Source organism: Hyperolius riggenbachi, chromosome 4 (genome assembly GCF_040937935.1).
Source record: "Hyperolius riggenbachi isolate aHypRig1 chromosome 4, aHypRig1.pri, whole genome shotgun sequence".
NCBI lineage: Eukaryota > Metazoa > Chordata > Amphibia > Anura > Hyperoliidae > Hyperolius > Hyperolius riggenbachi.
In genome coordinates this window covers 171,837,491-171,853,303 of record NC_090649.1, presented here as the reverse complement: position 1 = coordinate 171,853,303, position 15,813 = coordinate 171,837,491, and the positions used below count along the sequence as shown (strand labels likewise).

The following is a 15,813-nucleotide window of genomic DNA, read 5'->3' as shown; positions in this document are numbered from 1 at the left end:
CGAACATGTGCGAGATCTGAGAGGCAGAGGAGGAGGTAAAAAGGATACAAAGGTGAGCCAGAAGGGTGTTTTATGTGCACAGCACCCATATTCTTCCATGCTGCTAAACAGGTAGACAAGGAGAGCTAACCAATCCACTTAGGGAGAGTTGACCAATCAGACCAGTCAATCGCCTATATACTGGGTACCACATACAGTACAGCACCAGTATCTGTTCATATGTAGCACCAGCATATGATGTTTTTTTTTAAATTTTTATTTAGTGTGCGTTGGAAGAGGGGTAGTCTTATACAGCGAGTATCTCTCAAACTATATATTTTAACTGGAAAAGTTGGGGGGGTCGTCTTATACCCCCTATCGTCTTATACGCTGGAATATACGGTATCTGAAACAGTACAGAAGAAATGTACTGTAGCTAACCTTGCATGGTATGAATAGTGGTTTATTGCTGCTAGTAGGGCTCACACTCATGGGCCTGTTATCACTCGCTCCAGTTACTTCTGATTCTCCGCTCAGAGCTCCCATAAAAGGCTCCAAATAAAATTAAATGGCGATATAACTTCCCTGCTATCTTTCCCTGCTGAAAAGAATAAATTCCACAAGGCTTATGGTGGCTTTATTTCAGAATATCTGTATAAATAGTCATAAATTATCTACAGAAAAAGGATTTTGTTGAATTATCAAAGTTGTTACAGAATAAAGGGAAGACTTTACCTAAATCAGATTTTAAGAATCAAACTCAATGGGTGCTTGTTATATTCATATATTATTATTATTTTAGGAATCTGCCAACTTTAAATTCAAATAAAAAAATAATTCCATAAATAAATGAAAAAACAAACAAACAAACAAAAACAAACATGTAAAAGCCACTAAACTAACAAAGTTGGTTGTGGATTTTGCAGGGGGATTTGGGGGGTAAAGACCCCTCGTTATGCCGCGGGATAGCGGCATTTAAGCAGGGGAAAACATGCCCCTGCTGAATATAAGCTTAAAAGCCATTTTTAATTTGGCTTCAGACTCTTTAAAACTTCAATGCAGAAGGTATATTCTGACAATGTACAGCGGAGCTTTGCTTAAAGAGACTCTGAAGCGATAATATTTTCAGCTTTTTACCTTCTATTATGTTTAAACTGTATGCTTTCTGCTGTCGCTCTGCTTCTAATGAAGTCAATCTGCTCACGGATCTCCGCCTCTCCCGCCCCTCTCTGTGAAGGAAGATTGAGAGGGGCAAGGAGAGGTGGTGATCAGCAGTGATTGACTTCATTAGAGGCAGAGCTACATCGCTAAGCTCTGCCTCTGTCAGGAAGCACTCCCCGGATTTCCCCCCGAGGATTTGGGGGGCATAAAGCACTAATTTTGCCATGGGAATGCGGCGTTTCACATTTCCTCATATGGCTCAAGCATAATAGAAGGTAAAAAGCTACATTCGTTTTCGATTCAGACTCTCTTTAAAGGACCTCTGTTGCAAAAATCTTAAAATTTAAAATATATGTAAACACGTACAAATAAGAAGTACTGGTACGTTTCTTCCAGAGTAAAATGAGCCATACATTACTTTTCTCCTATGTTGCTGTCACTTACAGTAAGTAGTAGAAATCTGACAGAACCGACAGATTTTGGACTAGCCCATCTCCTCATGGGGGGGGGGGGGTTCTCAGGGCTTTCTGAAATCAACAAGAAAACAGCCAGACTCTAACCGAAGGAGAGCATTAAGAAGGTGGTCTCACAGGAAAAAAACCCCATAAAGATCTCTAGCTAGGTACAGACAATAAGGTATTACAGCACCAATATGGTTTATTGACTTTTACTGGGCAGATGGAGTCTGAAGAGCGCCTGTGCTAACAACCAATGGGCAGGGAGCTCTGTGAGGAAAGAAAAGCGATGTTGTCCCTCATTATATAGTTCCACAACCCACCTTATAAACTATGGAATAATAATATAAGAATTGTGAGTAACCGAAATAATCACAGGGTTTTGCTCTGCTACTGAAGCTGGAGACAGGGCTGGTACAGTTTTCAGGGGCTGAGTGATGGTGGTATTACTGCTTTTCACAAAGCTGAACACATTTAAAACCATGGAAAGCTTGCAAGGCTCCTGGATTGTGGATGCTAAGTATTTCCAGTGCGGCGACTGCCAAGTATTTCCCACAAAACAAAGTGAGCAGTGCTTAGTCAAGAAGTACACCTCATGTAGCTTCACTAAATAAGACATGAAGAAAGCTGGGGCATCCACTGTGCACTATGCACAACGTGACACAACTCAGTGCTGTGTTAATAAATGACCTCAATATGTCTATGGTTAAAACACATTTTCAAGTTTGACCTTAAAAAAAGTGATCACCCGACAACTATAAATATGGTGAAGTCCTCCTCGACCATCCACAACTATAAATATGGTGCAGTCATCCCCAACTAAGACTATGGTGCAGTCCTCTTCAACCCTCCACAACTATAAATATGGTGCAGTCCTCCCCAACCATGAATATATATTGCAGTCCTCCCCAAATACAAATATGGTGCAGTCTTCCCCAACCCTTTGCCAAGCACCGGATGAATAGCCACTCAGCAAAATGTCACTCAGTATTTGACAGGTTACTATAAACCTGAATGAGGTTACGTTCACAGTGGTGTGTTGCAGTGTGGTGTAACCGCAACATTCTAACATGGCTTGCCGCACTGCAAAACACCACCAATGCGACATTGCAGTGCTGAGAGCCTGAAAACTGGAATTTTATCAACTCAAATACATTTTTCTTCAATGTGATTAAGTGATTACTGGAGAAAGTTTTCCTTTCATTTGTAACTGTTTTTAAACTGATCCCATAAAGCGCTGGCAGTAAACATACTTGTGTGTGGTCAGAGGTATAAAGATGAGAGGAGTAATTGCCCAGAGCAACCAATTACTGTGCTTATTTACCACATGAAGCTGGGCTGGTTGCTTTGAGCCACTGCTTTAATTTTGTCCCAGTTATTTTTCATTCTGTCTTTCTCAACTTTATTATTTGTATCACTCAGTATAAAAATATATATATATATATATATATATATATATATATATACACAAGCTGAGGTCTTTCAATATCATTTTGTTAACCTTCTAGTTAAGCTTTTGGTTAAATTTTTCCTTTGATTCGGTGGGCGACCATTAAAATTGATAGAATCCACAGGCAAGCTGCTCACCTAACATAGTGTGGACAAAGATCAAACATATGGCTTTCAAACAAGTATATATTGCCAGTTCCGCTATTACATCTGTACCGCCAGATTTGCTCTTAGAAGGGCATGGACATGGACAAGTTTTTCCCATGGATTAATAAATCAACTCCTTCATCTCTTCACAGTTCAACAGAAATACATTGCACTCTTGTGAGCCTCAATGCTTTCCCTCCGAGAGAGGCGAGCTAATTGTCTCTCTGCCACAGTAACAAACATTACTTTATGCCAGTATATCTCTTACACAGCCAATTACCGTTAATAAAAACCACAGCTGTATTGTAACGTTCTCATTTGTATAACTTTAGCAGCATTTGGGGAGAGTCAGGTATATTGTGCGACATCCATACGAGAGGTAAGAGTGTTCATCCTTGGTCATAATCTTTAATTCCAAATAGCTTTTCTCACTTTTCTGTTCTTATTTTGATCATCGGAATTTACTAATACACAAATCCTGCTCTCTAGGTGAGGAGTTTGCTGGGCTCCGAAAGCTGCTCTCTGTCATTTCCGAAGAAAATAAAGAATTTGCATTTAATCTTGCAAATGCCCTCTACCTTCAAGAAGGCTTCCACGTGAAGGAGCAGTATCTCCATAGCAACAGGGATTTTTTAAAGAGCGAAATAAAGCTGGTGAATTTCCAAGATGTGAAAGCGTCTGCCGAAATAATAAGTGCATGGGTAGAAAGACAAACAAATGGTAATCTATATGTTCTGTAGATAGGAAAAAAAATGTTTAGTAGTGTTTTGTTGTAGTTAAAAATATTGCAGCGTATGAAATTTGGGCTCGCAAAGCTGTCGACGCTTGAAGCAAAACAGATGCATAGCTCTGCAGGCTTAGAACTGTGTCAGCTTCATAATACATAATACAAGTAAAATAACAAAAAGGAAAAGGCTAAAGCTAAACTCCGGGTAGCTGAACAAAGCCTTAGCGTTATAGTTAATCATTCTCTGCCCTATGAACACTTAATCTGCACACGATTACTGGCTGTACTAGAAATCCAAGCAAGAAGTTCACTCTATGTCATTTCCTTGACAGTCGCACTAATACAAATCCAATGACTGAGCACTACTAGTCGAGATCGAAATGTATAGCCAAACGTACACAGACACAGTGTACTGTATACAGCAAGGGTTCTTACGCAATACAGGTTTTGCATGTGTTTTAGTTTCAAATGTTTTAGTTTTTTTTAGGAGCATTACATTATAGCCCAAACAGATTGTGTACAGTCTTGTATAGAAGGCTTTACACTTCCTTTTCTTTTTTTTATACGACTATTAAGAAGCAACAGAATAAAACAAATATCTAGGTAGACTAACACCCACGGACTTAATACCAACAGATGAGTTAGGTTTCTGAATCTGACATAGGGCAAGTGGAACAAAGACTGCTTTACATGGGTACATGATTGATAAACTTCAGCTGCAAATTACAGCATTTATTCCAATTGGCACACAGACTTCAATAGTGATATTCTGGATATGTTCATGGTATGCATGCTGCGCCTGCAAAATGTTCACGCTACAACATGAGCATGATGCAACCATGGCCGGATTTCTGGGAAGGCCACAAAGGCCATGGCCTTGGCCGAAAAAGCAGAAAGGCAGCAGGACTCGGGAGAGATTGCATTTACTCTTTTCATGCATCTATTCAAATAAATAAATAAAGAACAGTGAGAAATGTCTTGTTGGAGGAACAGCAGGGTGATGAGAGCTACACATGGCATTTATAAAGTTGCAGTGCTGGCCACAAACAGTTAATGTCTCTCATCAGTGGGAGGAGTTGGACTGGGTCAGATGATCTGCTTTGTGCAGGGGAGGGAACTCACACTCTACTGGCACTAAAGAGCTTCTGGTTGCAGCGGCACTAAAGAGCTTCTGGTTGCAGCCTGGCAGAAGCTTTAACTATATTTATTACATAAAGTATGATGCATCTGTGTGCCTTGCTACCTGGTGCAATGTTACTCTTATATGCTTTATTAAATGTGAGGCTGAACTAAGGCTTTAAAAACCAACAAACCGAACTGACATTTTCCAGCAGTCTATTTAGAGTCAAGTATGTGTTTCTATCTAACTTAATTTCACTGCAGAAACAGTAGTTTTCTTCTTTTTGTGAAACTAGCCACCATTTTCTCTATGTGAGATTGGGGGTGCAGAGGTTGCGACCGCATCAGGGCCCCGAAGGGCTTTCCCTCAACTACAGTATTAGCTCTCTATTGGTCCTGTGCTCATAATAATCATAATAATAACTTCTATAGATACTTTGAATTGGGGTAATCATTAACAAACTGTTTCCCACCCCCTTCTGACACTGTAGTTGCCATTGGCAGGTTTTGGTGCGCCGCATCAATTGTTATGTATAGAGTGCTAGGGGGGCCTTTTTGTAAAACTTACATCGGGGCCCACAGCTCCTTAGCTACGCCACTGGTGGGGACGCAGTGTTTATTGCTGTGCATAGAGCACCCTCACACACCCCCCTCCCCCACGAAGCACCAGTGTGTGCCAGTCTTGTCCATTTTGTAAATTCACATGTACTACTAAATGTTTTTGGATTGCCATATGCATTTTGCCAGGACTACAAGGTCTAAAATTATCCATGAAGAAGCCTCACATAAAAAGAATCTATTTTTCATTTAGAGTCATTTTGAGCTGTCATCTACTGTACTCAGTAATAGCACAGGACACATCTGTTCATTTGTATTACTTTTCACATTAGATCACAGAAAAATATCCTGGTAACCGAGTGCATCACTGGTCAATAAGATAAATAGAGCTCACATGTTCCTTTTCCCACAATTAAGGCAAACAGTGCACAACCAGAGAGTTTATTCTGCTATTTTAAAAGCAGCTATCTTTGAAATGTTCACATATAGAGTGATAAAGAAATTGCTGTGTTTTTATGGTTTATTTGCTGTTGAATAGCACAAAGTTCATAAACCCTTTCCTACAAGAAAATATGGGAAATAAAGGGAACAGACTGATAAAAAACAAAAACATGACGTCGGTGTTTAACCTTTTTCCGACCGCGTTACGCCGATGGGCGTGGCCGCGGAGGCAGCTCCAGGAGTCCTGGGGCTGTAATTTGCATGAGATCGCGCACACGCTGCGCACGCATCTCATGCTCGGAGGGCGGAGCTCCGCCCCCTCTTCAGTCTCAGAGCGGCTATTGCCGCTCGGGAGACTGTTAGACGGCGATCACGCCGTCTATTTACACTGTGCAGCGCTGCGATCAGCAGCAGCGCTGCACTGGGGACAGCCGTGTGACACGGCTGTCCCCCTGGGGGACAAGAGAGCAATCGGCTCTCATAGGCAGAAGCCTATGACAGCCGATCACCGTAATTGGCTGGCTGTGGGGAGGGAGGGAGGGAGGGTAGGGTTTTAAAGAAACAGGGATTTTGATAAAAAAAAAAACAATAATATTTGTTATAAAAAAAAACAAACATGGGGGAAGCGATCAGACCCCACCAACAGAGAGCTCTGTTGGTGGGGAGAAAAGGGGGGGGGGGGATCACTTGTGTGCAGTGTTGTGTGGCCTTGCAGCTTGGCCTTAAAGCTGCAGTGGCCAATTTTACTAAAAATGGCCTGGTCACTAGGGGGGTTTAGCCCTGCAGTCCTCAAGAGGTTAACTACTTAACGACCGCCCAACTCCAATGGGCGTGGTCGCGGCGGCAGCCCCAGGACCGCCCAACGGCAATTGGCGTCAAGTCCTGGGATTTGCAGGAGATCGAGCGCAGGCGGTGCGCACATCTCCTGCTTGAGGGGCGGAGCAGCTATTGCCGCTCGGGAGACTGTCAGACAGCGAAATCGCAGTCTTTACACAGTGTACAGTGCTGCGATCAGCAGCAGCTCTGTACTGGGGACAGCCGTGTGACATGGCTGTCCCCCTGGGGGAATCAGAACCGATCTGCTGTGATAGGCTGAAGCCTATCACAGCCGATCGCTGTGATAGGCAGACGGGGGGAGGGAGGGTAATGTGCATATGAAAAAAAAATGTATAAAAAATGACACAGAAAATGTTTGTTTATAAACAAACAAACCTGGCGGTGATCAGACCCCACCAACTGAGAGCTCTGTTGGTGGGGGGAAAAGGGGAGGGAATCGCTTGTGTGCTGTGTTGTGCGGCCCTGCAGCTTGGCCTTAAAGAAAACCTGAACTGAAAATTAAAAGGCAAAATAAACATACACAAGTCATACTTACCTCCTGTATAGTCTACTGTTCAAGCTACTTTTCCTCTCCTGCGTCTTGTTTGTCCACTGTGATCAATGGAATTATCCGTCCTCCATTTTGAAAATAGCCATTACCCCATAACAGCTTCCTGGTCAGCACACAGTTAAACTGTAACATCGCCCACTTGAGCCATAGGGAAACATGGACACATCATTTCTCCTCTCAGCTGTAACTGACAGCAACTGATGTATAACTGACAGCAACTGATATATTTCAGTTCTGACAAAATGTTGTCAGAACTGGAAGGGATTATTGTCAGAAGAAAATGGTGAGCTTCTGAGAGGAACTGATGGCAAGGTAACTATAATATTTATTTGAAGTTACCTCATGTGTTTATTTTCAATAATTTTACTCAGTACAGGTTCTCTTTAAAGCTGCAGTGGCCATTTTCATGATAAAAGGCCTGATCTTTAGGGGGTTAATCTATGTGGTCCTCAAGTGGTTAATGGTGAACAGAAAGTAGGCAATAGGCATGGCCTGAATTACATTCATCGCTCAAAATGTAAAATTAAAATCCATTAAAAAGTCACTATTATATTAAGATACAGTGCAAGTATAACTAAGATAGAACAATCAGGAAATAATAAGCTGCAGCCACTGACCCACAGGAATATAGGCAGGTGTTGTATGTGGTGTCACCTTGTTCTGTATATATCTTTTCATATAAACATTTGCAAAGTCTCCTGCCGCATCTGGATTCCCATAAAAGCCCAACCAACACTGCCAGAGTGGCGCCACAGCACAGCCAATGCCATACCTCCACCGGGCACTAAGAATAAGCATACACGACAAAAGGTGCCTGGGAAAATGGGAGCAGGAGATTGCTGCTGGTAGAACATCACTAAAATTAGCAATATTCTACTACTGACTTCCAATAGTAAAATATCCACAATCTTTATTGATATTTTAATATGACTAAACCTAACCCTACTCTCACACTGAACCCTCTCTCTACCGATGCCCCTGGTGCTGCCTAACTCTTAGCAATCCTCCCCTGGTGATCCATAACCCTAATCCCTCGTAGTGGTGCCTAGACCTTAACTTCTCAACCCCCCCCCCCCCTCCCGCAGAGATGAGATTTGTGGAAATGAGAGTAAAGTTGGACACAAGGAGGTATGCGCATATTGCCTAACCATAAGTCCCCCCCTCCCATCCTTGTGCCTCCTCAATTGCACTCCAGCAGCTGGGAGTATTCTGCACTTGCACAGTTCACAAGGGCTTACACTGTGCATATGCAGCATGCTCCAAGCCACTAGAGTGTGAACAAGGAGGCATGCAGACACACAGTAGCCGGATCTTTCAGAGGTGACAGAGGCACCCTGGATAGAACTACAGAGAGGGACTTGGTAGACTATGGGGGAGAGGGGCTCACCCTCCCCAACGGCATTCAACATCAGAAAAAGCGTAGGCAGGCTTTAGCAAAAAGAGAATATACTTGCACACAGCCACTCAGAAGTTAGGATTATTAAGGAAGCACCATCTGTCAGGCAGTCAGCGTACTCTGTCTCCCTAGAGTCCCAGCAGCCCATGCAGGCTGGCTTTCTTCTCTCTTGAGGGGATGGGGCAGTAAATGTGACTAGCAAGTCTATGGGGATTGGAGGCAACAGCACCAAGCATGCTGCTCTGCCTCTGTGTCCTGTATGCCCTCTTGCATCTACGCACAAGCAAGTGACGGGACCCCTGTGAAGGTGTGGGTTGCAAGCCCCTTGTCCTTCACATGGACCATTGGACTTTGCAAGAAGGGGGAAAGAACTCCGTCTTCTTGTAGCAGAGTTATCAACATGTCATGGATCATGCGGGGTGGTACTGTCAAGGTGCTAATGTTGGCTGACTCATTCCGGCAGTACCACCTGGCATGAGAGAGAGAGGGGGGCTAAAAAGTCAGGGGGTGACTATGTTCTTTTAATTTTAATAATATGTGGAAAAAAAACAATATAATGAAGTGAGAAGTGATGGGTAGTGCTGAAGTCAGCTCCATGATTGCAGTAGCAATTTCCCAGCAATAGTTCAATATACCTATTGCAAAAAGTACAGACGTGCAAAGTTGAAAACTTTGTGCACTGCTAATCCATGTAAATTTTCTATTTCATCCATAAAATGAATGAGAGGCTGAACTGAGGTTTTACCTCATTTTTTGTACCGTAGCTGCTGTGGATTTTGGCAGTATGTTTTATTGTTATCAAGTTATTGAATTTCCTAACTGGATGCTGGTAAAAAAAAAAAACCTGTTGACAAAAATGTCAGCAAAACGAAATACACGACCGGCACATCAAAACCATGTAATTCTCTTTTTTTTCAATAAAGCCAAAAGCTTATAAAAGACATACACACCGAACAAAAAAAAACTCAATAAAAAGTACCTTTCAGAAAAAGGATTACAGCTTGGCCACATATCTCTTCTAAATAGAACTAGTTTATTTTATTTTTATTTATTTTTGTACAGGGAAAATCAAACACATGTTCTTGAGTGGAGACATTCAGCCGCTCACGAAACTCGTCTTGGTCAGCGCTGTTTATTTCAAGGGAGAATGGAAACACAAGTTCAGACCAGAGTCCACTCACCCTCAGAATTTCACCGTGAAGAGGGGTATCACAACTAACGTACCCATGATGCATCTTCAGACAGCGACCAAGATAGGTAATTTGAGTGTTTAATGGATAAACATGCTTTGTATAGTACATTTAACAGATTTTGATGCTGCTCTTAACAGATGGAATAGTAATGAAGCAGAAAACCCCAAAAGCTATGTTTTCAGTAGAAACCAATATGTTTAAGCACCAAATGCTACAATGTTAGACTACCTTACTTAACCTTGATTCCATCGTCTAATGTAACATTTATAGCTATCATGTAGATTACCACTGCATAAACTATTCTGCTAACTTAAGAACTCTATACATAATGGTGGTTGTATGGTAGAACATCATAATATCCAAGTTGGGGATAGCCATTGATAATTGTGACCTGTGTGGTCACACCATGAATATACGGCAATCAGAATGAAGGACACCAGTTTAGTTGTACACATTTGAAGGATTCCCTTCTCTTTTACCGTCCCTTCTCTGCTGCTATGAGACACAATGGGGCAGGGACCATGGGACCTACCTGTGGTCAGTGAACATAATGGTCTTCTAACACAGCCACTCTATTGGAATATGAAGTATCCTTTGTCTCTTTAAAACTGTCCGCATACATAGTTTTTTTTTAAAGTACAAACACAACTAGTTTTTTAGTTCTTTAAATTTGTCATTACTTTTTAAAATGTAAAACAGTAAAACAAAACATACTTTGTGTTATTACAGGAGGAAATATATACCAGTCCGGGTCAGTGTACCATGCTAAAACTTTGCACAGGACAGACTTGATCTAAGGGGCAGGGCCTCGCCCGGTTAAAATTAACCCGGCCCCCCATGACAGACAGTCCCCCAACAGACCCGCGCCCTCCACTAACAGACCTAACCCTTTTTCCTAAAACAGTATTATGTAAAATTCCCCCCCCCCCCATGGGCCTCCAAGTTATTACATGCACAGGGTCAGGGAGGAGGGGCGCCGCTGGAGAACGAAGTTGGGGGAGCAAGGAACCACGGACTGACAGAGGAGCAGTAAGCCTACTGGGACAGGTAGACTTTGCGGGGGCCCTGGGGACCATAGTTGAGTTGGTGTGACTTTGGAGGACCCTACAGCTAGCTCAGGGCCCTGGGGGAATTGCCCAGGTTGCCACCATGGTAGCGCTGCCATCCCTGTTTAACCTCCTTAGCGGTAACCCCGTGTGTGACACGGGGTAAGCCGCCGGAGGGTGCCGCTCAGGCCCTGCTGGGCCGATTTAAATATTTTTTTTTTTGCTGGACGCAGCTAGCAAAGTGCCAGCACCCCGATCGCCGCCGCCGCGCGCCCGATCGCAGCTATCCTGTGCGCTGCCCCCCCCCCCAGACCCCGTGCGCTGCCTGGCCAATCAGTGCCAGGCAGTGCCGAGGGTTGGATCCGGAGTCCCAATGACGTCATCCCGCCCCCATGGTGACGGGGGAAGCCCTCCAGGAAATCCCGTTTTTTGAACGGGATTTCCTGATCGAAGCGGGCGGGGGGATGCCGCTGAGCAGCGGCTATCATGTAGCGAGCCCTGAGCTCCCTGCATGATTTAAAACATTTTTTTAAAAAAAAACTGCTGCGCTGCCCCCTGGCGGTATTTTTCATACCGCCAAGGGGGTTAAGGCCCCTTTCACACCATCAAATGCAGGTGTGCTTGCTTAAACACAGGCGTGTTTGTGTTTTTTGCTGTGTCAGGTTGTGTTTGCATCTTGAGAAAATTGCTTACAGCACTGTTTAAAAAAACAAGAATGCAGCAGAAATGTAACTTGCTCCATAGTTCAAAAGAGTACCTGTATCTGTGGAAAAGAAGCCAAGAAGCGGATACCTGCTCATGTTACATCCTTGTAGATGGACAATGAGCTGTCAGATATTGAAAAGTAGGAATTCTGACCATCTCAACACACATTGGGCTTGATTCACTAAACCGTGATAACTAAAATATCACACCTTATGAAAAGATATCACACCTTATCAAAGATATCACACCTTATCAAAGATATCACACCTTATCAAAGTTAACATGCCTTATCAGAGTAGCATAGCAAGCGCTACGAACTTATGCATGCTAATTGGCAATGACACTCGTCCTGCCCTGAGCCCCTGTGGGTTTGTAGCGCTCGCTGTGCTACTCTGATAAGGCGTGTTAACTTTGATAAGGTGTGATATCTTTATATAAGGTGTGATATCTTTTATAAGGTGATATTTGAGTTATCACGGTTTGGTGAATCAAGCCCCTTATATTGAGGGCTTTATTTTCCTGTTATTATTATTTAGTATTTATAAAGCACTGGAATCTTCCACAGTGCTTTACAGAGTATTGTCTTGTCACTTAACTGCCCCTTAGAAGGTCTCACACGCTAATCCCTACCATTGTCATATGTCTATGTATGTATTGTGTAGTGTATGTATCATAGTCTAGGGCCAATATAGGGGGAATCCAATTAACTTACCTGTATGTTTTTGGCATGTGGGAGGAAACCGGAGTGCCTTAGGAAAACCCACACAGAAACAGGGAGAAAATACAAACTCCTTGCAGATAGTGGCCTGGATGGGATTTGAAACAGGGATCCAGCCCTGCAAGGCGAGAGTGCTAATCACTATGCCTTTGTGCTTCCACTGTGCTGTTATTACATGGATGCCTGTTTAGTGCCTGTTATGCAGTTGTGACCTTTTGGCCACAATTTAAGCTACAGCTAATCTCCCACAGTTCTTGTCTTCACTGCAACTTGATTGCTGCTAGTTCTACCCAATTCAATCCGGAACCTAAAATTAGCAGAAGTGGTGTCTCCCGTCTGAGCAGGGCTTCTCTTGGGAATCATATGATATATGAACTGCAACTTCATGCTTGTCACTTTCGCTGATGGAGTTTCTGCCTCAAGTTCAGTGTTTCACATGCCTACTTGTAGACCTTGTTTGCTCTATTCAGTTTACAGTGCAGGTCCTTTGTAGTGTTGTCCGGATCATGAACAATTCGGATCTTTGATCCGAATCTCTTTTGTGAGTCGAATCATCCGGATCACCAAAATGAACGATTCGGATCAAAAAGGGGGTGGAGCCAGGAGTGGCACGCCCCCTCTCAGCGGGCAGCGGGGTCCTGGAAGCAGATCAGAGATGGATCGCTCTGTTGGAGGGGAGCCTGCCTTGCACAGGGACAGGTAGATGAGAAAGAGGGGACATGGGTGCCACTGCCAGTCAGATATGTGTAGAGCACACATACTGGCTATAATGTGCTGCTGATTTTAGGCTGTCTGTTCCGTAGTCCTGCATAGTGAACAAATGGGAAACTTTTGGCTCAGAAGCACAGCTCAGTAACTTTGCAAACAGCGTGCTGCGCTAGAAGGGCAGGCACTGTGATTGCAGTGCAATATGATCTTCCTGCACTCTGCTCTAAACAGCTGCACTTATCTTCTCCCTAAATTTATGATGAGTGTTGGAGGTGAAAACAGGACACATTGTGGTGGGGAATGCTTTCTTTCACTGTGAGCATATGATTGCAACATGAGGGTAATGTGTGCAAAAAACATTTCTGTTCTCTGCTCACCCCTCTTCGTCCACCTCCTCCCTTCTCTGTCTGTCCACCACTCTCCCCTTCTCTGTCCGTCCAGCCCATCCCCTTCTCTGTCCATTCACCCCCTCTCCGTCTCTGTCCGTCCACCTCCTCCCTTCTCTGTCTGTCCACCACTCTCCCCTTCTCTGTCCGTCCAGCCCATCCCCTTCTCTGTCCATTCACCCCCTCCTCTTCTCTGTCCGTCCACCCCCTCCCCTTCTCTGTCCACTGCAGGGAAAGTCCTGTCCTGCTTGTCATTTCACCCCCGAATGCTTCCCTAGTAAAAATGATTCGAGATTCGGATCAAAGATCCGGATCTTTTCAATGATCCGATTCGAATCATCCGAATAATTGAAAAGATCCAAACTTCCCATCTCTAGTCCTTTGTCCAATAACACAATGCTCTGTTTCCATCATATTGTAACGTTGTAATGGACATGGCATAGATAGCATCCCATCAATGACATGTCCGATTTCCCAGTGGTGTCCAGAAAAGTCCTGAAGGTTGGGACTCTCACCATAATGGACAATGGGCAAAACAGACATGTCAGAACATGTCTCAATGGATTCTATAGTAAACACAGGATTCAGTTAGGCTGTAGTCTGAACCTAGCCTTAGTCCTCTTTGCTGCTAGACATCCAACAGCATTATAGGACATTACTTTCCAAAACAGCTAAGATCTTGACCATATATTTTGTATTTGCTACCGACTCCTTCAGTTATTTTCAAACACCTGTAAGGTAATTTGGGTTATGCCTACTTCACCCAAAATGTCAAGAAGTGTAGCTGATGTAGTCTGTCTGGTTCCCTTGCTATACACACATTTTGCTGTGTCTTTTATTTATTTCTGTCTATAGTAGAACAAGCCTTGTAAAGTTCCACTTTTCTATGTGGAAACAAGTCTTATAAAAATGTAGAGCTGTGCATAGATGTATTTTTTACATCACCAAGCAGCCTAAACATACTCATTATCACTTTGATTTTGCCAGGATATTTTGCTGACAATAATTTGAAATACAAAGTACTGGAGCTGCCATACAAAGGGGACAGAATTAGCTTAGTATTAGCACTCCCTGATGAAAATGTGCAAATACAAGAACTTGAGAAAATATTGACAGATCCCGTGTTGAAGGGTTGGAGCAGCAAGATGACAGAAGAAACGGTTGAGATTAGCTTGCCACGGTGGGTCAACTTTTCAGTATATATTTAGCTTTTTGTTGAAAGTTTGAATTTTTAATTTTAAAGCTTGGTAAAATCTTAACAAAAGTATGCTTCTCTAATGCTACTGACACTGTAATTCCCTCTGTGTCTCTTTCAATGGGTTTGTCATTAGAATACGATGCTGCAACGGGGCCCTGCTTATTAGACACGTATTACATAAATGCACACAAACATTGGAAACTTATTTTTGATGTGACGGCTTCCATCGCCCTTTATCAGTACAGTAGCATGCAATGTTAAATATGGGGAGCTGAAATGTTTGGCGCAAGAAGGTTAGTGTTAGGTGTAGCAGCAGGAGGGTAGTGTTAGGGGTAGTGGTAAGAAGGTTAGTGTTAGGTGTAGCAGCAGGAAGGTAGTGTTAGGAGTAGTGGTAGGGCAGTTAGTGTTTAGAGTAGAAGTAGGAAGGTTAGTGTTGGGTGTAGCACCAGGAAAGTTAGTGTTAGTGGCATAGAGGTAGGTAGGTTAGGCCCCGTTCACACTTGCGGTTCTCTGCCAAACGGTCCGGATGACCGGATCCGATCCGGGTCCGGTCAGTTTGCATCAGGTGTTCATCAGGATGCGATCCGGATCCGTTTGGCAAAAGATAGTAGTTAAGGAATAAAAATGTTGGGGTCTGGGAGGTCAGCAGAAGGTGGACCTGTGGAATCAGGCCCTCCGCTGTTTAGCACTCACCTCCACCTCCGACATACTGCCAACATCTCCAGCACGTTTAAAATCACTGCTGCTCCACTCCAAAATGCTTGCCCATGTGTCCCCATCCAAAATCGCCGCTTCAATACGCATAGGAAGTGGGGTAGAACATCCGGATTTTTAGCCAGTGTGTTGTGCGCTCTCCGGTTCTCATTGGTTTGTATTGGCCGGATGGTGCAGTCCGGCTCCGCTCCGGATACGGCTGCCGGAGGAGCCGGACCAAAAAATAGCGCATGTTGGGTCTTATGCTGGAGTCCGGATCCGGTCCGGATCCGGTCCGGACGAAACGGACGCATGTGAACGGACGCATAGGCTTTCATTGCTATGCC

General features: G+C 43.6%; 1 protein-coding gene across 2 annotated transcripts in view; it reads left to right on the top strand.

Moving 5' to 3' along the window:
- The window catches only part of SERPINI2 (serpin family I member 2), a 54,624-nt gene that overhangs the window by 23,535 nt on the left and 15,276 nt on the right, over positions 1–15,813 (top strand). For both annotated transcript variants that reach the window (XM_068280957.1, XM_068280956.1), the window contains exons 3-5: positions 3,681–3,911; positions 9,882–10,076; positions 14,563–14,755. In XM_068280957.1, coding sequence (XP_068137058.1) covers positions 3,681–3,911; positions 9,882–10,076; positions 14,563–14,755 — 619 coding nt within the window. The remainder of the gene's footprint in view (positions 1–3,680; positions 3,912–9,881; positions 10,077–14,562; positions 14,756–15,813) is intronic.